Raw genomic sequence first — 23872 nt, 5'->3', positions numbered from 1 at the left:
CCAATTACTTTTGGTCCCTTTAAAAACAGGGTGGCGCATGTTAAGGAGCTGAAACTCCTAAACCCTTCATCCAGTTTTAATGTGGATACCCTCAAATGAAAGCTGAAAGTCTGGACTTTATGTCCATGTCCATTATATAACTATAACTTGAATATGTTTCAGTAAACAGGTAAAAAAACAAAATTTGTGTCAGTGTCCAAATATATATGGACCTAACTGTATATAAAAATTTGAAGACATTTTTTTAATGTCTTTAATCCACGTTATACTTGATGTATACACATAGTGAAATTTGTAATTATTCTGAAAGATTCAGTAAGCTCTCCTGAGTTGACACACAGTACTGTGCAAAAGTCTTGGAACCCTATGTTTTTCTCAGACAAACTTTGTTATAGATTTCTATTTTGTGACTTCTACATTATCGAGTCAGTCCAAAACCATTTTAGAGCACAAAATTATATCTTACAGAAAAAAAAGGTTTATATCTGAGCAGCATATTCCATAAGAGAGCACTTTCCAGATTAAAAAAGAAAACATAATGAAGGCTACTGGCAAAATTTTGGTGCAAAATGAAGAAGCGAGTGTGACAAAGTGTCCAGAAGAACCGTGGCTGATTCTGTAAGACGCTCAGTAAAACCTACAGCTCATTTCCGCATAAAACTGCACTCATTGGACCTGAGACTACTATTTTTTTTTTTTAAAGCAAATGGTCGTCTCACACCAAATATTGACTTTATTTCATTTATTATGGCTCACTGATGACTGTTTATAGTATTTTTTTAATGTTGAAACATTTCATTTCATTATTTTTAAGCCAGGGCGGCACGGTGGTGTAGTGGTTAGCGCTGTCGCCTCACAGCAAGAAGGTCCGGGTTCGAGCCCCGTGGCCGGCGAGGGCCTTTCTGTACGGAGTTTGCATGTTGTCCGCGTGGGTTTCCTCCGGGTGCTCCGGTTTCCCCCACAGTCCAAAGACATGCAGGTTAGGTTAACTGGTGACTCTAAATTGACCGTAGGTGTGAATGTGAGTGTGAATGGTTGTCTGTGTCTGTGTCAGCCCTGTGATGACCTGGCGACTTGTCCAGGGTGTACCCCGTCTTTCGCCCGTAGTCAGCTGGGATAGGCTCCAGCTTGCCTGCGACCCTGTAGAACAGGATAAAGCGGCTAGAGATAATGAGATGAGATTTTTAAGCCATTTTTTTTGTCTACAGCATTTCTTTACATGCCTAAGACTTTTGTATACACAGAACTGTGTATATTTCTGTTTTGCATGTATGCCAGTGATATAACATGGCGATTGTATCTTTTATGCTTGGACCCCTGAAATGAAAAAGTCTGACATTATGGCTATTGCATATTTCTGCTTGGACCCCCATTCAGAGGCCTTGAAATGGGCATGCATACACACATCACGTCACACGCAGGAGATGTTCTGCTGTAGGCCGTGCACCGGTGTTAAGCAGGACAATTAATGTATGTGATTTACTGCATGCATGTATGTTTTTTTGGCTTTCTGTAGTAAGTTAAGCTGGTGTGAGTGGGTCAGGGATTATCCCATGTAAGTGCTTTGTTCATCATGCAGAGTAGGTGGTTCATGGGATAGATAATAATCACTGCTCTCTGCCATCACACAGCGAGGTCCTCTGGCTTGGTTGCTTGGTGCATTAAATCCCAAATGCAATAAATTATTATTAAGCCCTTAGCTCCCTAGGAGCATAGGGCACCAACAAGAACTTTCCATCTAGTTCTATTCTGTGCCGTTTTCTCTAGTGTTGACCATGAATAACCCCTGGCTTTCATTTCACCTTCCTTCAACGCCTCTCCTCTCCTCCAGGTGTTTTTAGGATGGGCTCTTTTCCTTGTGGGTTCCATTTTAAAGCTTGCTTACTGATGTTCTTTAGTGACTTAGTGCATGTCCTATCCAGCTTCACTTCTTCTTCTTCTTCTGGATTTGTATCTCTACTGGTTGTTTGTTGGTTAATTCCCATAGTTCTTCATTCTTCATTTTATCTGATCTTCTAACATTCATGATTGTCCTTAGACAATGATTAAGGAATGTTTGAATTTTCCCAAGCATAGCTTTGGTAGTTCTCCAAGTCTCTGCTCCATACAAGAGGACGGATTTAACATTCGGTTAAAAAATCTTTGACTTAGTAATCTTAGACAGCACCTTTGATGCCCAGATGTTCCCCAGATTGTTGAAGACTATTCTGGCTTTGTTAATCCTTGTTTTAACATCCTCGTCCGTTCCTTCATCTACAGTGCCTTGCAAAAGTATTCATCCCCCTTGATGTTTGTCGTGTTTTGTTGCATTACAAGCTGGAATTAAAGTGGATTTTTGGAGGGTTAGCACCATTTGATTTACATAACATGCCGACCACTTTAAAGGTGCACACATATATATTTTTTTATTGTGACACACACAATAATTAAGATGAAAAAACAGAAATCTGGAGTGTGCATAGGTGTTCACCCCCCAGAGCCAATACTTTATAAAGCCACCTTTTGCTACAATTACAGCTGCAAGTCTCTTCGGGTATGTCTCTATTAGCTTAGCACATCTAGCCACTAGGATTTTTGCTCATTCCTCAGGGCAAAACTGCTCCAACTCCTTCAAGTTAGATGAGTTGTGTTGGTGTACAACAATCTTCAAGTTATTCCACAGATTCTCAGTTGGATTAAAGTCTGGGCTTTGATTAGACCATTCCAAGACATTTAAATATTTCCCTTTAAACCACTCCAGCATAGCTTTAGCAGTATGTTTAGGGTCATTGTCCTGCTAGATCGTGAACCTTCATCCCAGTCTCAAACCTCTGGCTGACTCAAACAGGTTTTCCTCCAGAATTGCCCTGTATTTAGTGCCATCCATCTTTCCTTCAGTCCTGACCAGCTTTTCTGTCCCTGCAGATGAAAAATATCCCCACAGCATGATGCTGCCACCACCATGCTTCACTGTAGGAATGGTGTTCTCAGGGTGTTGGGTTTGGGCCACGCATGGCATTTCCCATGATGGCAAAAAAGTTTAATTTTTGTCTCATTTGACCAGAGAATCTTCTTTCATGTGTTTGGGGAGTCTGCTACATGCTGCTGGGCAAACTCCAAACATGATTTTTTAAGCAATGACTTTTTTCTGGCCACTCTTCCATAAAGCCCCACTCTGTGGAGTGTATGGCTTAAAGTGGTCCTTTGGACAGATACTCCCATCTCCACTGTGGATCTTTGCAGCTCCTTCAGTGTTCTCTTTGGTGTCTTTGTTGCATCTCTGATTAATGCCCTCCTTACCCGGTCTGTGAGTTTTGGTGGGCGGGGCCTTCTCTTGTCAGGTTTGTAGTGGTGCCATATTCTTTCCATTTTGCTATAATGGATTTAATGGAGCTCCGTGGGATATTCAAAGTTTGGGATATTTTTTATAACCCAACCCTGATCTATAGAGGTTTTCGACGTGATGTCACAGGTGACGTGACGCCCCGGTGTCTGCCATTTTGAAGGTCAAGCTAGCTAATGTCAACAACAGTAGCTAGTATGTTACTGTAGCAATGTTTACGTTCAGTCATTTGGATGACTGTTAAAACCTTTCAGTCTCAAGTTTTTCCTTTACTGTATTTACTAGTTTACTGAGCTAGCGCGCTCGGGCAGGCTGGGAGCGAGCGCGCTAGCTCAGTAAACTAGTAAATACAGTAAAGGAAAAACTTGAGACTGAAAGGTTTTAACAGTCATCCAAATGACTGAACGTAAACATTGCTACAATAGCATACCAGCTATGATGTTGTTGATATTAGCTAGTGCTAACAGCTAGCTGCTAGTAAACTGCTACAACACAGACACTGACCCTAATAATACAGTTCTTGGTCATTGCCTGGTAACAGCAAATTTATAACGGGCCATGTCTCAACAGACTAAGAAGTTATTTCAATGACATTTAATAACATTTTGTTTATCCTGAGGACCGAAAGTAAATGAAAATGTGAACAAACCTTAGCTGTAATAAGATGGCGACCACCGGCTCCAGGGACGACCCACTGATGTAGGCATGTTACCCAGCCTGGTTTTTAACGACATAGGTATACAGATCATGTGGGCCGAAGTCAGGTAAAGACGAGGGCTTGGTGTACTTCTGTACGTCAGTGAACAATTCTGGTGGAAGCAGGTAAACGTTGTTCTCTAAGCCTGCTAACCTCAATTTTTGCAAATACCTCTCCCTCTGCTCGCCCTGTAAATGCCCTACGTTGCTGGATAGTGAAGGTGTTTTCTGCATCTCGCTCCTTTTTCTTTTATGTTTTTTCCCTGGTATTTCCCACACGCCTGACTGCAGGTCAGGAAGATCACCCGCGCTGCAGCGCTACAAAGCCAGAAAAAGATAGCCTAGTAATGTGTACGGATCACGTACACCAGCATCATTGATTTTCTGGTGATATCGCTTCTTACTCGCGTCATCTAGGCCGGATAAAATACTCGACAATGAGACTTCGTCATGATCAACAGTGTATCGCTACCGGTAGTCGCCATATTTGTGACCGTCAAAATGGCGCCGGCTACTTGTTGGCATGGCAACGGTCACGTGGGTCGAAAACCTCTATACGTCTCCACAACTTTGTCTCTGACCTGTTTGGAGGCTCCTTGGTTTTCATGTTGCTTGCCTAGTGCTGCAGAGTCAGAATCCTTCCAGAACAGGTTGATTTATACAGACATCATGTGACAGATCATGTGACACTTTGATTGCACACAGGTGGATCTTAATCAACTAATTATGTGATTTATGAAGTGAATTGGTTGGACCAGCTCTTATTTATGAAAGGGGGTGAATACTTATGCACGCTCCAGATTTCTGTTTTTTCATCTTAATTATTGTTTGCGTCACAATAAAAAAACAACATGCACCTTTAAAGCTGTCGGCATGTTGTGTAAATCAAATGGCGCCAACCCTCCAAAAATCCATTTTAATTCCAGCTTGTAATGCGACAAAACAGGACAAACACCAAGGGGGATGAATACTTTTGCAAGGCACTGTACACTTACCACACTTCCAAGATACTCAAAGGAGTTCGTCCGCGACGTTGTCCATCATTGTTATTGGCCGTCTGTCCAATTTATGCCGCTTTTCCACTACAAACGCGGCTGAGCCGTGCCGTGCTGAGTCGAGCTGAGTGGGGCTGTTGGAGTTGCATTTCGACTACAACCGCGCTGAACCGTGCTGGCTGGAAGTGGGTGGACACATTGGGTGGAGTTAGCGAAAGTGGGTGGACGTCACGTGATGTCGTTAAACAGCGCAAACAGTGACATCAGTGAGCTTTTAAGTGGTAGTCTCACGACCCGGATAGTAAACAATAAACATGGAGGACATGGAGTCGTTAGTGTTGCTGGTCTTGGTGCTGTGGCTTGTTGTCACCGCCAACGCCAACAGATACTGGCAAGAGCGTATAGATGAGGCGAGGCGCATAAGGCTTCATAATTCTCGTAATTCGTAATTCTTCTTCTTCCTGGTTTACGGTGTTTACAGATCCCAGCATGCTCGCGGGGCGTGTGTGGGCATGTGAGGACACTCCTCCTCACCAATCAGTGCACAGGGGAGTGTCTGCTCACGCCCCCCGACTCACTCGGCTCGCTTAGGCTCGCTTCAGCCCCACTCCAAAACGGTGCGAGTTTTAGGGGCTAAGCAGGGCTGAAGCGAGCCGAGTCGTGCTGTTTTTTGGTAGTCGAAACGCGAGCCGTGTCAGGCTGAAGTGAGCTGAAGCGAGCTGAAGTGAGCTGAAAAAGGGTAGTGGAAAAGGGCCATTAGTCAATCAATTTAGTTTTCACTGTATTTGGCTTTACAGTACAATAAATACTGAAAGTTAGTGTTTCGCTCAATTCACACTTCAGTTTGATCTCTCTGCCTAACTTGCCTGTCTGCCATCACATTTAAAGTCTGTTTGTGCAAGATAAGCCTCTTTGTTACTCTCCATTTGCATAATTAAAAAATAAAAAATGAGCAGATTGTGTCCAGCTTGTTGCCTGTTGAAGGAGGTTGCTTTTGACGGCTCTGATATGAACGAACGCTCTGTTCCACTAACGAAGTGTGGAGATAAGATTATTATCCTGTTATGAAAAAACAAATTTCATCAGGTGTTGTGTAATATTTCAGACGTCGCTCAAGATTTAGCTTTATGAAAAGACGTAATATGATTACAGAACTTCTGATAAGTCTGTGATAAGGTTTTGGATAAAAATGTTCTGCCAGAGGTGTGAGAGGGAGAGAGAGACAGAGAGAGAGAGAGAGAGAGAGAGACAGAGAGAAAGTAACAGTGTGTGTGTGTGAGAGAGAGAAATGCAATAAGATTCATGACACACTGATATTGTCTTTAGCAGAGGAGAGAGAAAATATGATCCCAGCTTGTGTCTGTCGAAATATTTGTTTCCCCTCAGTGATAGAATCTGATATCTTCATTACAGACAACACACTTCTGCATGACCTTTGCCCTTTGTGCGACCAATCCTTGAATCATTCACTCAAATAAGATGACTTGTAGTTATTGCACTTACGGTTTGCTTTTCAGCTTCTAAGTCATTTTAATTTTGATTGTGTTTGTAGATGTTTGTTTTTGCTGTACTAATTCAGTGGCCTGGTCATTGTGCTCTTTTTCTCAGTCACCATCGACTCGCTCTACAAGGTTACCGAAGGTCGACAGAGCGATATCTTCCATCGGCATGCTGATGGGAACTTTGACCCCAGTTGCTGTTTCACCATTTACCATGGAAACCATATGGATTCTCTGGACTTGGTGACATCCAATTCAGAGGAAGCAAGGACGTGGGTGACGGGACTCAGGTACCTGATGGCAGGCATCAGTGACGAGGACTCGTTGGCCAAAAGACAACGAACCCATGACCAATATCCTTTAGATGAGTAGAGGTGGGTGGATGGGTGGAGGAATGAAAGATCTTCGTTACTGATTGGTACAAAGAAGCAGTATTTCATTTGTTAAAATTCTGAATTTATGACCAAATGGTTATGAGTTCAAATCCCAGTGTAACCTTAACCTTCAGTTACTTAACTGTATGTTTGGGTTGTATTCTGGTTCACTCAAAACTTACTTTGGCTGCTTAGTGTTTGGCAATTTGAAGTGGAATATAATGTGTGAACATTTATGAAATCTTTTGTCGCCATACATCACTGCACTTCATTAGCTCATCTGTCCATAAGGCCGATGAGCTGTTGCCGTGGCGTGGTGTCCGTCGTCCACAATTCAGTTAAATCGTATGGAATCAATTTTGTGCCAAAATGTTCATACAATACTTTTGAAATATCAAACAAAAACGACAAATCGAAATACAAAAAAAGAAGAAGTCAATTTTTTTAGACTGGCAAACAAATTATTCGTGTAATCGTGCAAAATATCAGTCTATTACTCTTCAGAAACCTTTTATTTTTGTTCGGCGTCTTTCTCAGTTTTGCTTGACGTAATTTATTTTGGTTGCGATTCCAGCTTTCTCGTTTGCGCTCCCTGACTTTTTGCTTGCAGTTTTGGCACAAACTTCCCGTGTAGGTGGGCTGTCCAGGAATGCATTCCCATTGGCTAACTTGTGTTTGACTGACAGCTACGCTCAGCCATTCCCTACTCGGATTCTGGCGGACTGTTTGACGAGTGAGCGATCCATTGACGGTAAACAAGGATGGAGTGGACTTCAGTGGCGACTATGATATTGAATTAATTCAACAAAGTGTAAATTCAGTATCATAGTCACCACTGAAGTCCACTCCATCCTTGTTTACCGTCAATGGATCGCTCACTCGTCAAACAGCCCGCCAGAATCCGAGTAGGGAATGGCTGAGCGTAGCTGTCAGTCAAACACAAGTTAGCCAATGGGAATGCATTCCTGGACAGCCCGCCCACACGTCAAGTTTGTGCCAAAACTGCAAGCAAAAAGTCAGGGAGCGCAAACGAGAAAGCTGGAATCACAACCAAAATAAATTACGTCAAGCAAAACTGAGAAAGACGTGGAACAAAAATAAAAGGCTTCTGAAGAGTAATAGACTGATATTTTGCACGATTACATGAATAATTTGTTTGCCAGTCTAAAAAAAATTGACTTTTTCTTCTTTTTTTGTATTTTGATTTGTCATTTTTGTTTGATATTTCAAAAGTATTGTATGAACATTTTGGCACAAAAATTGCTTCCATAAAATCGTATCTCCTCCGTCAGTTCTCCACGGATATCCGTTCCGATTGTTTTGTTCGAAAGAACTCCTCACTCTGCACAAAACTTGGTCGTTGTTTTGTCAAATTTTTTTTGCTAACGAGTTAGTAATTAGGCCAAATTAACGAATTTTCCAGGCCTCTCACTAGAATTGTATCTCCTGCCTCATTTCTCACCTGATTCCAGTTATGATTGATGTTGTGGGTTGATCTTCCTATGAGGAACAAAACTTGGTCATTTTTTTTATTTTCCTGTTGTAAACAATTTGTTTACAACTTTGTTTATTTTCAGTTAAATCATATCCCCTCCCTAAGTTCTCAATGGATTTCAGTTCTGATTGTTTCGTTTGAAAGAACTCGACCTTCTGCAAAAAAAACTTGCTGATTGTATTGTCAAATTTTTTCTAACGAACTGCTAATTAGATCACCTTAACGAGTTTTGGGACTTCTCATTAGAATTGCATCTCCTCTTGCAGTTCTCACCTGATTTCGGTTCTAATTGATGTTTTGGGCAGATCTTCCTTCGCGGAACAAAACTTGGTCTTTTTTATTTTCTTGTTGTAAACAATTTGTTTACAACTTTGTTTATTTTCAGTTAAATCATGTCTCCTCCCTCAGTTCTCAATGGATTTCAGTTCTGATTGTCTTATTTGAAAGAATTCGACCTTCTGCACAAAACTTCGCCATCATACTGTACATTTTTTTTGCTAACAAAATTAGTAATTAGGTCAACTTAACACATTTTCTTCAGACTAGAATTGTATCTCCTCTCTCATTTCTCATCTGAATTCAGTTCTGATTGATGTTTTGGGTTGATCTTCCTTCAGGGAACAAAATTTAGTCCTTTCTTGATTTTCCTGTTGTAAACAGTTTGTCGTGGAGGTTAGTCCTCTCTCACAGCATCACATTTCAGTTCTGGTTGATGTTTTGGTCATCATGGTTGTTTTGATGGCAGGCCAGATGAGCTACTACGTCCTTGACATTCTGGTTGTATTTATTTCTTGTAGGTTTGGCGATGGCCATATTATGGAAAAAAGTAAACAGTTGCTGGGCAACAATTTGATAATCTGTTGCTATATTGCATTGAGATTTTATTTCAATTGACAGACGTCAAAAAGCATTGATCTTTGAAGTACTGTTATTTGCGTCCTTAAACTTAAAAGAACAAAACTTGACATCACTTGAACAACACTATCTACCTAACCAGCTACCTTAAGTTAGCCAGATAAGTTAGTTAGCTGAGCTAATATCACATTTTACAGTAGTAGCTATAACAGATAACGGTAAGCTAAATATACATTCAATTAAATCCCAGCTCAAGATAATTAACTGTAGGATAATTAACAGTTACTCCACAAAATTGAGTCGGACATGAGCCGATCGCTATAAGCCGTGTATGATGAGATTGAGTGGAATAACTGTTTTATTCTATCCACATTCACTGGATTTTGAGAAACAGGGCATTTTTATTTTCATTTTTTTCAAATTTGATAAATAAAACGTCATACAAAATGTCTGACAAAATAATGTCCGCTTAGAATGTAAACAAACCGGCGAAATGACAGGAGCAATTTGTGAAAAATGCGATAATAATTCTAGAAAAATAAAAAAAGATGCATTCTTACCATCAAGTACATTCATTCCATATTTTGCTGCTTTTTTGTATTTTTGGGGGTTTATATTTCGTCCTTGGTTGGTTCAGCAACACGCTCCACCACTTTGTTTTTCTCTATTCATGGTATATGAGCTGATAGCCTAGTAGTAGAGTAGCCAATCAGACTGCGCGATTGCTCATATTCAGTGAATGTGGATAGAATAACTTATATAATTACAATCATCAGTCAAGTTTGCTAGCAAGCAAACTAACCTTAAAACCAGTGGTCAGTTTCACTAACAAGTGAGCAAACATGAAGAACATCAGCCTATTTTCTTATTAGAGGCAGGTGGAATGAAACCTTGAAATGCAATAGTCTTGATTTCACTTTTGGATATGACAAGATTTTGACATGCTAGAATCTTACGTGCAGTTGAGACACATGCAAAAGAGAAAATATTTCAGTTCAGGGAAGTCTTGTAGTTGGAAGAACTATAGTGGAAAATGTCAAACTGCCAGTATTGGAAGGTGAGCACACATAATGAGATTATATAGACAGTGAAAAGCTCAAGAGACCAAAAATCTGACAGTCTTTAAGAAGTCCAGATTGTGACACAATCTGAGCTACAGTGGTGCTTGAAAGTTTGCGAACCCTTTAGAATTTTCTATATTTCTGCATAAATATCACCTAAAACATCATCAGATTTTCACACAAGTCCTAAAAGAGAACCCAGTTTAACAAACGAGACAAAAATATTATACTTGCTCATTTATTTATTGAGGAAAATGATCCAATATTACATATCTGTGAGTGGCAAAAGTATGTGAACCTTTGCTTTCAGTATCTGGTGTGACCCCCTTGTGCAGCAATAACTGCAACTAAATGTTTGCAGTAACCGTTGATCAGTCCTGCACACCGGCTTGGAGGAATTTTAGCCCATTCCTCCGTACAGAACAGCTTCAACTCTGGGATGTTGGTGGGTTTCCTCACATGAACTGCTCGCTTCAGGTCCTTCCACAACATTTCCATTGGATTAAGATAGATAGACAGACAGATAGATACTTTATTAATCCCAGAGGGAAATTCAAGGTATCCAGTAACATTTCTGCATTGCACTAGATCAATACAAAACTAAATAGTATTATACAAGGAAATTGTATAAAAGACTAAAATACCAAAGAAATAAAACATTACCAATAAGAGCAAGTAATAGAATATACAGCTCTCAGTGTGGGAGGTAGTGAGGTTGTGCAGTTGCCAGTAACCAGTCACAGTGCAAATAAGAGTGTAATGAGCAGTGCAAATACTTTGTGGACAATTACATACATGTCAAGTTTATTTGTATAGCGTTTTTAACAATAAACGTTGTCGCAAAGCAGCTTTACAGAATTTGAACAACTTAAAACATGAGCTAATTTTATCCCTAATATATCCCCAATGAGCAAGCCTGTGGCGACGGTGGCAAGGAAAAACTCCCTCAGATGACATGAGGAAGAAACCTCGAGAGGAACCAGACTCAAAAGGGAACCCATCCTCGTTTGGGCAACAACAGACAGCATGACTATAATATTAACAGTTTTAACATGAAGACAGTTTTGTTGATGTTATAACTCTTCATTGATGGAAACTTGAGTGCAAAACTGTTCATGACAACTGCAGTCCTAAAGTTAGCAAGTCAACTGTAGTCCTCAGCCATAAAAGCATTACTGTAAGAGTCCAGAGCATCCTCCAGGTATAACCCTCAACTGTCCTCATGGGGCCGTCCTTCACAGGAGCGATGTGATAAAACTCCGACCAGACACAGGGCACCAGGATGGATCAAGCAGGTCCGAGGGGCAGAAGAGGCCAGCATCTCAATCCCAGGACCAACATGTAACTCAGAGGGACAGATGGGGGGGGGGGACACAGGTTGTTAGGTATGCCCTAAAATTACACAAGTATTAAATCTGTGTGGTAGGCTCGCAGAGACGAGAGTCTTGAAATCAGGCATAATACACAACAATGGCATGTTAATATGGTTAAAAAATATCATGACCTGCTCTGGCTGGATGCTTGATTGGGTGATGGGAGCACACTCCTCAGCAATGATGAGATGCAGATGGGACCCTTAGGGCTGGCCAAGACAATTCAGTTACATTTCACTGGGTCTGGGACATGCGACAGAATATTTGATGGCCGATTCCCTGCAGGCTACGATAGCCAGTTGAGGTCTCCACCCTCTCCACCAAAAGATTTCCTGTTGACTCCATGTAACTCAGAAGGACAGATTTGGGGGGGGGGGAGGGAAAGAAACACAGGTTGTTAGGTATGTCCAATGTCACCTGAATAAGTAGGAACAGTATACATATTGCACTGAGTACAAGCAGTGACTCCGGCAACTAACTATGACAGCATAACTAAAAGGGGAGAGCCAGAAGCCTCTCAGTAAACACATGTGCAGTGTGTTTAGTGGTATATGATAGATAAAAAAGCATAGTATATTACATGATATGCATAGTTAAAGTATATATCAGTACATAGTCAGGACTTTGACTTGGCCATTCCAAAACATTAACTTTACTCTTCTTTAACCATTCTTTGGTAGAACAACTTGTGTGCTTAGGGTCATTGTCTTGCTGCATGACCCACCTTCTCTTGAGATTCAGTTCATGGACAGATGTCCTGACATTTTCCTTTAGAATCCGCTGGTATAATTCAGAATTCATTGTTCCATCAATGATGGCAAGCCGTCCTGGCCCAGATGCAGCAAAACAGTCCCAAACCATGATACTACCACCACCATGTTTCACAGATGGGATAAGGTTCTTATGCTGGAATGCAGTGTTTTCCTTTCTCCAAACATAATGCTTCTCATTTAAACCAAAAAGTTCTATTTTGGTCTCATCCATGTTAGGGTTTTGCTGGGATTCGAACCTGGTTCGTTGGTGTGATAATCCAGCAAACCCCCACTAGGCCACCAGGGGGATGACTCAAATGCAGAGGCGTGAGGCGGAAGTAGAAAAAGTATCAAAAGGTTTATTTAAACTATATACACTATATACAGGGCAAAACAAAAGACAAAAAAAAACCAAAGAGTATAATCCAAAAGAAAAGCAAAGTGCAAAAATTCAAAAGCTAAGAAGATCAAAAAACACAGTACAAAGGAAACTGGAGATAAACATAACAGCACAAAGACTCCGTGACAAGAGGACTGAACTCAGGGGTATAAATAGACAAACTAATTAAGGACACAGGTGAAGATAATTAGGCAATTAACACAAACACAAAACACAGGAACAGTGGCGGCCTCTAGAGGCCAAAATAAACACGACATGAAAAGGAAATAACAGCGGCCTCTAGAGGCCAAAACAGTCCTAGTCCTAACAGGACCCCCCCCTCTAGGAGCGTCTCCTGACGTTCCCAGGGCGATCCGGATGGGCCGAATGGAAGTCCCGACATAGTTCTTTATCAAGGACATCCCGAGCAGGAACCCAGCAGCGCTCCTCAGGACCATAGCCCTCCCAGTCCACCAGATATTGCAACCCGCCGCGGACCTGGCGGGAGTCAAGCAGGCGATTCACAGTGAACACAGTCTGCCCCTGGAAGATGCGGGGGGGTGGGGGGTTCCTAGGGGCAGGGGCATACGTAGATGTCAGTACGGGCCGTAACAGGGAAACATGGAAACTCGGAGACTCGGAAGACATGATTAAACAAAAGTTTCGCAGTTTCAAGAGCAGAGGGGAGTTTGCACAGTGGTATGAAGCGGCAGGCCTTGGAGAATCTGTCAACTAAGACCAAAATGACCGTGTTACCTTGTGACTCAGGGAGACCCGTGATAAAGTCGACTGCCACGTGGGACCAGGGACGCCGGGGAATGGTCAGAGGATGCAGGAGACCCTGGGGACGCTGTCGTGGGTTCTTGGTTCTGGTGCAAACCTCACAGGACAGGACAAATGACCTTACTTCCTTCTCCATGTTAGGCCACCAGAAGCGTCTTTTCAGGAAGTCCAGGGTCCTCCGAGCTCCCGGGTGGGCGGTGAGAGGGGAAGAGTGACCCCACTGGAGAACCTTGGCCCGGGCTTGATGTGGGACGTACAAGAGGCCCGGTGGCCCTGTCCCAGGACCGGGGTCCTGGCGTTGGGCTCGTCGGACAGCCTCCTCAATACCCCAGCGGACAGGGGCCACAATCCGGGACACAGGGATAATAGGCCCGACTTCATTCTCCCTGTTAGTGGCAGAGAACAGTCTGGACAGTGCGTCAGGTTTGGTGTTCTTGGAGCCGGGGCGGTATGAGAGGGTGAAGTCAAACCGACTGAAAAACAGGGCCCACCTAGCCTGTCGAGGGTTCAGTCTCTTGGCTTGCTGGAGGTACTCCAGGTTCTTGTGGTCAGTCCAAACCAGGAATGGATGTTGTGCTCCCTCCAGCCAGTGCCTCCACTCCTCAAGGGCCAGTTTGACCGCTAGCAGTTCTCGATCCCCCACATCGTATCGGGACTCAGCAGGACTCAGGCGGTGGGAGAAGTAAGCGCAGGGGTGCAGCTTTCCTTCCGAATGTTGAGAGAGCACCGCGCCGACACCACTGTCCGAGGCGTCCACCTCCACGATGAATGGTTGGGAGGTGTCCGGGAGAACCAGAATGGGTGCCGTGCAGAAGCGGTCCTTGAGGTCTTTGAACGCCTTTTCTGCCTGAGGAGACCAGCCATAAGATCCACCTGTCCCTTTGGTGAGGTCTGACATGGGTGCTGCCACAGAACTGAAGTTCCTGATGAACTTGCGGTAGAAGTTAGCGAATCCTAAGAACCGCTGAACCTCCTTAACGGACTTGGGAGTAGGCCAGTCCCGGACGGCCAGGGTCTTGGCAGGGTCCATTTGGAGTTGGCCTGTCCGTACAATAAATCCCAGAAAGGAGACCTCGGGAACATGAAATTCGCATTTCTGGGCCTTGGCGAACAGATTGTTCTGTAGCAGCCTCTGGAGAACCTGGCGGACATGGTGGCGGTGCTCCTGCACGGTCTTGGAAAAGATAAGGATGTCGTCGAGGTAGACAAAAACGTATAGGTTAATCATGTCCCTTAAGACGTCGTTGATTAGGGCCTGAAAAACAGCTGGTGCGTTGGTGAGTCCGAAGGGCATCACCTGGTATTCGTAGTGCCCAGACAGGGTGTTAAAGGCAGTCTTCCACTCGTCTCCCTGTCGGATACGGATGAGGTGGTATGCGTTCCGTAGGTCCAACTTGGTGAAGACGGTGGCGCCTTGGAGCAGGTCGAAAGCTGTGGACATCAGCGGAAGGGGATATCGGTTGCGCACAGTGATCTTATTCAGGCCCCTGTAATCAATACATGGTCGGAGCCCCCCATCCTTCTTGCCGACAAAGAAGAAGCCGGCTCCAGCAGGTGAAGTGGAGGGTCGAATAAACCCAGAGACCAGGGCATCTTTGAGGTATTCCTCCATGGCCTTGCGTTCTGGCTGAGAGAGTGAAAACAGTCTGCCACGAGGAGGGGTAGTCCCAGGGAGCAAGTCGATGGCACAGTCGTAGGCCCGGTGCGGAGGAAGAACGGCGGCCCTGCTCTTGCTGAATACCTCCTTGAGATCCCAGTACTCTGTGGGAACTTGAGATAACTCGGTGAGATCAGGGGGCTCGGCAGGAGACACAGGAGAGCTAGAGAGCAGACAAGAGGCATGGCATGCAGGGCCCCATTCCACAACCTGGCTTGTTACCCAGTCTATGCGAGGGTTGTGGCGAGTAAGCCAAGGAAGGCCTAGAATAACTGGGAACTCAGGTGAAGGAATCAGGTGCAGGGATATTTCTTCCTTGTGACCTTGAGACTGGAGGAAAACTGGAGAAGTAACTTGGGTGACTCTTCCATCACCTAACGCTTGGCCATCGAGGGCAGACACAGACAGTGGGACTTCAAGAGGTGCAGTCGGAATATTGATGCTTTGGGCGAAGTGAATATCCATAAAGTTCCCAGCCGCCCCTGAGTCTATCAAAGCTTGACAAGAGTGGACAGACTCACCCCAGGAGATGGAGACCGGGATGTAGATTCCTTGGCCAGGGAGTCCGGGAGAGAGGGTAGGCCCCGTCACAACCCTCCCTCGGCTGGACGGGGCGGTCCTTTTCCCAAGAGTTCGGGACATGATGCTCGGAAGTGACCAGGCTTGCCACAGTAGATGCAGCACTTGTCCCTCCTTCTGCGCTCCCTCTCAGATGCGGAGAGGCGAGTACGACCCACTTGCATGGGTTCTGGACAGTCACTGAAGGAGGTAGACGGTCTCCAGGTAGAGGTAGGGAGGCTGGGGGGGCTCAAGGCTTGGTGGCGTTCTCTCATCCTGTTGTCCAGACGAATAGCATGTGAGATGAGGGTTTCGAGGTCACTTGGGCATCCAATAGAGGCCAGACCGTCCTTGATGGGGTCAGACAGACCATGGTGGAAGGCTGACACCAGGGCAGTCTCGTTCCATCCACTTACTGCTGCGAGTGTTCGGAACGAGATGGCGTAATCTGCGACGCTTCCTCCTTGCCGGATGGACATGAGCTTTCGGGCTGCGTCGGTACTGATGTCTGCCTGATCGAAGACCCGAAGCATCTCTTCAGAAAACAGCTGGAAATCAAAGCACTCAGGTCCCTGTCTTTGCCAGATAGCAGTAGCCCAGGCTCGCACCTTACCAGCTAATAAGGTGATCACAAAGGCAATCTTGCGGCGATCCGTAGTGTAGGTGGTAGGCTGAAGCTCAAAGGTGAGTTGACACTGGGTAAGGAACTCTCGGCACTCACTGTGCTTGCCGTCATACCTCTGTGGTGCAGGAAGGCTGGGTTCGCGAGGTGAAGAAGGCAGCATTGCAGGAGGCACTGGAGCAGGAGTGGGAGCTGGATCAGGAGCAGGAGATGCAGGCAGAGATGTCAGCTGTGCCAGGGTTTTCCCAATTTGCTGAAGCAGTTCCTCGTGGCGAGCGAGGGCCTCACGTTGGCTGGTGAGCGTACGTCCATGAGCGTCCATGGTCGCTCCGAAGCGTGTCAAAGCTGCCATAATTCCCTGAAGGTTGGCCGGGTAGACAGTTGAAGCAGCCTCTGCTGAGTCGGTCATGACGGAGTCTTTCTGTTAGGGTTTTGCTGAGATTCGAACCTGGTTCGTTGGTGTGATAATCCAGCAAACCCCCACTAGGCCACCAGGGGGATGACTCAAATGCAGAGGCGTGAGGCGGAAGTAGAAAAAGTATCAAAAGGTTTATTTAAACTATATACACTATATACAGGGCAAAACAAAAGACAAAAAAAAACCAAAGAGTATAATCCAAAAGAAAAGCAAAGTGCAAAAATTCAAAAGCTAAGAAGATCAAAAAACACAGTACAAAGGAAACTGGAGATAAACATAACAGCACAAAGACTCCGTGACAAGAGGACTGAACTCAGGGGTATAAATAGACAAACTAATTAAGGACACAGGTGAAGATAATTAGGCAATTAACACAAACACAAAACACAGGAACAGTGGCGGCCTCTAGAGGCCAAAATAAACACGACATGAAAAGGAAATAACAGCAGCCTCTAGAGGCCAAAACAGTCCTAGTCCTAACAATCCATCCATAAAACATTTTTCCAATAGCCTTCTGGCTTGCCCACGTGATCTTTAGCAAACTGCAGACGAGCAGCAATGTTCTTTTTGGAGAGCAGTGGCTTTCTCCTTGCAACCCTGTCATGCACACCATTGTTGTTCAGTGTTCTCCTGATGGTGGACTCATGAACATTAACATTAGCCAATGTGAGAGAGGCCTTCAGTTGCTTAGAAGTTACCCTGGGGTCCTTTGTGACCTCGCCGACTATTACATGCCTTACTCTTGGAGTGATCTTTGTTGGTCAACCACTCCTGGGGAGGGTAACAATAGTCTTGAATTTCCTCCATTTGTACACAATCTATCTGACTGTGGATTGGTGGAGTCCAAACTCTTTAGAGATGGTTTTGTAACCTTTTCCAGCCTGATGAGCATCAACAACACTTTTTCTGAGGTCCTCAGAAATCTCCGTCATTCATGCCATGATACACTTCCACAAACATGAGCTGTGAAGATCAGCCTTTGATAGATCCCTGTTCTTTAAATAAAACAGGGTGCCCACTCACACCTGATTGTCATCCCATTGATTGAAAACACCAGACTTGAATTTCACCTTCACATTAACTGCTAATCCTAGAGGCTCACATACTTTTGCCACTCACAGATATGTAATACTGGATCATTTTCCTCAATAAATAAATGACCAAGTATAATATTTTTGTCGCATTTGTTTAACTGGGTTCTCTTTATCTACTTTTAGGACTTGTGTGAAAATCTGATGATGTTTTCAGTCATATTTATGCAGAAATATAGAAAATTCTAAAGGGTTCACAAACTTTCAAGCATCGCTGTACGTCTCCTTTTGTGACTCTTGAACTGAACGTGTGTGTGGAGTACATTTATGTATTCTGCAAGGAAGGACGCAATCAAAGTGAGATTGACCTGCTGTTCAACAGGGGTGGGTTTCCTGAAAGCCTCTTAAGGCCAAGAGAGTCCTAAGTTACCTCTTAAGATCCATCATCAAGCTAACGTGATTTCCCCAAACAACATCATAGCCCAAGTAGTCCTTTAGGTTGCTCGAAATTTACGATGGACCCAGACCACTCATTCCAAACAAAGAGCGACTCGCTCAGAGCCGAATACACAGAATGCACATGTGCCTCCGAGGGACTCTCACAGTTAATGGGGGAAACTGGTGATGAATCTGCTGATGGTGTTAAATAATTTTTCTTGCACATTGCAAGTACATTGAGTTAATTATTAAATAAATCTGCACAAAACATTATAAATGTATTTCAATCTATCAATGAATTATGTATGGATATCGGAATGTCACATTTATATTGCGACATTTTAATCAAATTTAACTCCATAAGTCGAGTGATTAATGAATTGAGTGTCATAAATGAGACACATTTCTGCACCTCTAACAGTGTGTGTGTGAGAGAGAGAGAGAGAGAGAGAGAGGTTTTGATCTGTGTGTAATGTGTACCTAAGGAGGTTGAATTGACCTCCTTTTATATATCTCATCTCATTATCTCTAGCCGCTTTATCCTGTTCTACAGGGTCGCAGGCAAGCTGGAGCCTATCCCAGCTGACTACGGGCGAAAGGCGGGGTACACCCTGGACAAGTCGCCAGGTCATCACAGGGCTGACACATAGACACAGACAACCATTCACACTCACATTCACACCTACGCTCAATTTAGAGTCACCAGTTAACCTAACCTGCATGTCTTTGGACTGTGGGGGAAACCGGAGCACCCGGAGGAAACCCACATGGACATGGGGAAAACATGCAAACTCCGCACAGAAAGGCCCTCGCCGGCCACGGGGCTCGAACCCGGACCTTCTTGCTGTGAGGCGACAGCACTAACCACTACACCACCGTGCCGCCCATGAAGAGACATTTTACCCAAATATTAGGTGTGCTGTATGTATATTTTTGACCTTGCATGCATAATTTTGACCCTGTGTTGATTTCAGAAAACCCAAAGAAAATTAAAACTTGTGCACCAAATTCTAGTGTTTTTTTATTAAAGCTGTATGCTGTACAATCATTCTGCCACAGAAAAGAACAGTTCAAAGAAATTACTGAAAGCCCAAACATTGCCATGACATTCATATCCAAGATAACATTCATGTCACTGTATGTAAACTTCTGACCATGACTGTATAAACCTCTCTCTCTCTGCACACGCATGCACTTATAATGGAGAACATTACCCACTCGGCATTATGGATAACAGTTGAAATAATCCTGACTGCATGATCAGGGGATAACAGTGAAATGAGTGAGCACGGGAAACACATTTACTTAATTATTTAGCTTATTATTCACTCATTTTCTCATGTGAATGTTTGTTCATTTAATTACAAACACGCTTGGAATAAAAGAAATTGCCAAAAACGTAAAATAGTTTCATTAACTAATTACCACATTATATATGTAATGCTTTAGCGCTGTCGCCTCACAGCAAGAAGGTCCTGGGTTCGAGCCCTGGGGCCGGCGAGGGCCTTTCTGTGTGGAGTTTGCATGTTCTCCCCGTGTCCGCGTGGGTTTCCTCCGGGTGCTCCGGTTTCCCCCACAGTCCAAAGACATGCAGGTTAGGTTAACTGGTGACTCTAAATTGAGCGTAGGTGTGAATGTGAGTGTGAATGGTTGTCTGTGTCTATGTGTCAGCCCTGCGATGACCTGGTGACTTGTCCAGGGTGTACCCCGCCTTTCACCCGTAGTCAGCTGGGATAGGCTCCAGCTTGCCTGCGACCCTGTAGAAGGATAAAGCGGCTAGAGATAATGAGAGAAAATGATATGTAATGCTTCCAGATGATACTGTATATTATCTTATTTTAAACACTTTATATTTCATTAGATTTTGGTTAGAAACAAATGCCATGTGACCTCCTCGACTGAATTCAGCAACTACTAATGCCTTCAGCAACGACAATACGATTGCCTTTACACTGCAAAAAATGGCCTTTCAAAATTAAGAAATAAAAGATTAAAACAAAGCATATTTGCTTGAATCAGGTGAAAAAAATCTGCCAATGGAACGAGTCAAATTTGACTTGGTAAGATTTCTTAAAGTAAGATGAAAACTCTAACCTGTTTTTAGATGAAATAATTCCAAAATAAGATTGGGGAATTTATTACGCGAGATCTGATTAACTCAGAATAATCAAAATAGTTCTTATAATGGGCGGCACGGTGGTGTAGTGGTTAGCGCTGTCGCCTCACACCAAGAAGGTCCTGGGTTCGAGCCCCGTGGCCGGCGAGGGCCTTTCTGTGTGGAGTTTGCATGTTCTCCCCGTGTCCGCGTGGGTTTCCTCCGGGTGCTCCGGTTTCCCCCACAGTCCAAAGACATGCAGGTTAGGTTAACTGGTGACTCTAAATTGAGCGTAGGTGTGAATGTGAGTGTGAATGGTTGTCTGTGTCTATGTGTCAGCCCTGTGATGACCTGGCGACTTGTCCAGGGTGTACCCCGCCTTTCGCCTGTAGTCAGCTGGGATAGGCTCCAGCTTGCCTGAGACCCTGTAGAACAGGATAAAGCGGCTACAGATAATGAGATGAGTTCTTATAACAAGATCGTACTTCTTACATTTAGCCATTCAAGTCATTTTTATTTATTTCATTTTAAGGGTATTTCACTTCAATTCATGACGAAGTCTTAGCAGTAAAAACTGAATTTAAGATAAATATACTAATATTAGGATTGTTAAATTCTACAACTAAGCATTGCTAGCTTAAAAGATTCTCCTTTTGTGACCTGTAATTAGTAAAATACTCTAGATATGAGACCAGAGACTATCTTGAATCAAGTTGACGACACGTGTAGCATTGCAACAAGTTTATTTTTTTTCCCATTTCAACATTCAAACATTAAAACATCTCTTAAGATTCCACTTCCCCAGGACCTCAGGCACCAAAAAAAAAAAAAAAGTCTACGCATTTTGACTTACAGTGCTTACACAACGCCAAAGCAACAGTGCATTTTGGGGGCACTGACTATTCATGTGTACGAGGGGTTTACAAGATCAGGCACAAAAACAAACAAACAAACAAACAAACAAAAATACTGAACTTAACTCACAGCATTCCAAAAAGCCGTCACTAAAACGCCCTCCACTCACTCATAGCCTTTTTGAAGGCACTTGTCTGGTCTAGAGTCTGTACAGCATCTAGAAGGAGCTCACTCTGAATGACTGAGAAAACAGTCGCAGTAAACTGAGGATCTGTAAGGTGGAGTTGAATTGGAATGAAAGATTCAAAGATTTCAGTAAAGTTCATTTATTCCCAAAACAAGCGTACTTTGTTTTTTTTTTCTTGAAACAAGATGAACCGCATTTGACAAATGTCCAAAATGTACTTACTTGTTTAAAAAAAAACTTGTTTTATTTTCAAAGGTGCTCCAAATAAGACTTTTTCAAGACATTTTGTCTATACAAGATTTTCAAGATGGACTGTCTAAAAACTAGCCTTTCTAGCTAAAGGCCCGGTCCCACTGGCTGATGGACACAAAACGTATGCAAAAAGGACACAGCGGACGAGCAAAATTTCGGGGGTGGCTCTATCCGTTTTCATCCGCTCCAGAAATGGACAAAATTGGCGAAAATTTGCGAAAACAGAACGGAAAAGAACGGACGTGGGTAGTATATAGCGGGGATGTTAAACGCATGTTCATAGGAAGCCTAGCGGATGAAAGCGGATGGAAGTGGATGACAGCTCCGAAGGGGTTACCGGTGATAACTGAGAAGCGGACGCATAGCAGAAAGAGCGGATGCATAGCGGATGAAGGGGCTGCATCACGTACGCCTAACGGAAACGAAGGGGATGTTGCGCGGATGTATATCGGATGCAGACCGATTGTCCGCTAGTTGTCCTTCTACATACTCTAGACATACTCCAGACATCCTTAATATACGAGATACATCCCAGATATAAACGCTTTGTCCGTTTTGAATACTTTATATACGAGATGCATACGCTTACATCCTTTCTATTTCCGTGCTACTAACGATGAATAGACGTTTCATGTACCTTATCTTTCCTCCCTCTTTCCGTTTTCAGCTGCAGCGGATGTGAGTTGCGAGGATGCCCAGAGGATGCAGAGAGGATACAGCAGACGTTTAACGGATGATAACGGACATAGAACGTTTGTTGCTCGTATATGTCGCGGATTTACATCGTACACGGCGGAAAGTTCATCCGTTCTAAAAGTTTTGTGCAGCTCAAAACTTTTTGCGCGGATGAAATCACAGTGGACGGATGCTCGATGGATAGAGCGTATGAAGCACGTATGCAATGAGTACACAACGGATGCATAGCGTTTTCCAACGGATGGCAAAGATTTTTTTACGTTTTACATCCTCTTTGCATCCGTAAGTGCAGTGGGACCGGGCCTTAAATGATGTTTTGCTTGTTGGGCAATTATGTCTTATAATAAGGGTGGCTAGATGTTTTGACTTGAAAATAGACAAATAAACTTCCTAAGATTTTTATTTTTTGCAGTGTAGCAACTTCTAATGCCTATATCGGCGACGCGCATTGCAAAGACGCTCTCCGTCCTGTTTCTCTTTAGACTCCTTCTTACGAGTGAGTTCGGGAAAACCACGTACAGAGACAACATTCATTGCTGAAGAGAGTCTCTCAATTTGCTCTTTAGCTCTAAAGGGCAACGTTATCGGGAAACCTACACCAGTTTGGTACTCTCTGTTATATCTTATGGTCTTCCAGTTTATGGGGCTGCAGAACCAGAACTCACCATCATGCAAAATTTCTGGACAGGTGCTACAAGTGGTGTAGTGGTTAGAACTGTCGCCTCACAGCAGGAAGGTCCTGGGTTCGAGCGCAGCGGCCGACGGGGGCCTTTCTGTGCAGAGTTTGCATGTTCTCCCCGTGTCTCCTCCGGGTGCTCCGGTTTCCCCCACAGTCCAAAGACATGCAGGTTAGGTTAACTGGTGACTCTAAATTGACCGTAGGTGTGAATGTGAGTGTGAATGGTTGTCTGTGTCTATGTGTCAGCCCTGTGATGACCTGGCGACTTGTCCAGGGTGTACCCCGCCTTTCACCCGTAGTCAGCTGGGATAGGCTCCAGCTTGCCTGCGACCCTGTAGAACAGGATAAAGCGGCTACAGATAATGGATGGATGGATGGATGATACAAGTGAAAGTACATCAGTGAGAGAATAGATATCCATGTGCTGTTTGGAAAACAAGATAGGAACATCTTCAATAAACTGAAAATGATAAACAATCTCTGCTTCCACAAATTAAGAAGACTACATACCGGTACAATCTAAGAAAGAATCAGTCATCATACCCTAAAGTTAATATAGATAGATTTAAGAACTCATTCTTTAACAGAATCATATTTAAATGTGAATTAATTACCAGCGTATAGAATTTACTAAGCGTTTCTTTGATTCTTGGCGTCTATGAATGTTAGTGTTTATTATTATATGTTTTTTATCTTCCACTTTGCTATGTAAAATAAGTATAAGTTATGTATATCCCAGCTGACTACGGGCGAAAGGCGGGGTACACCCTGGACAAGTCACCAGGTCATCACAGGGCGTT

At 43.6% G+C, this 23872-nt stretch overlaps 1 protein-coding gene across 1 annotated transcript in view; it reads left to right on the top strand.

Annotated features, from left to right (window-relative positions):
• The window catches only part of plch1 (phospholipase C, eta 1), a 300261-nt gene that overhangs the window by 117237 nt on the left and 159152 nt on the right, over nucleotides 1–23872 (top strand). The window contains 1 exon segment of the mRNA XM_060924490.1: nucleotides 6622–6890. Within this exon segment, the coding sequence (XP_060780473.1) occupies nucleotides 6622–6890 (269 nt within the window).

The sequence above is a fragment of the Neoarius graeffei genome, chromosome 6 (genome assembly GCF_027579695.1).
Source record: "Neoarius graeffei isolate fNeoGra1 chromosome 6, fNeoGra1.pri, whole genome shotgun sequence".
In the NCBI taxonomy this organism is placed as follows: domain Eukaryota; kingdom Metazoa; phylum Chordata; class Actinopteri; order Siluriformes; family Ariidae; genus Neoarius; species Neoarius graeffei.
The sequence above is the reverse complement of the archived record's forward strand: the minus strand, read 5'-3'. Positions and strand labels throughout refer to the sequence as shown.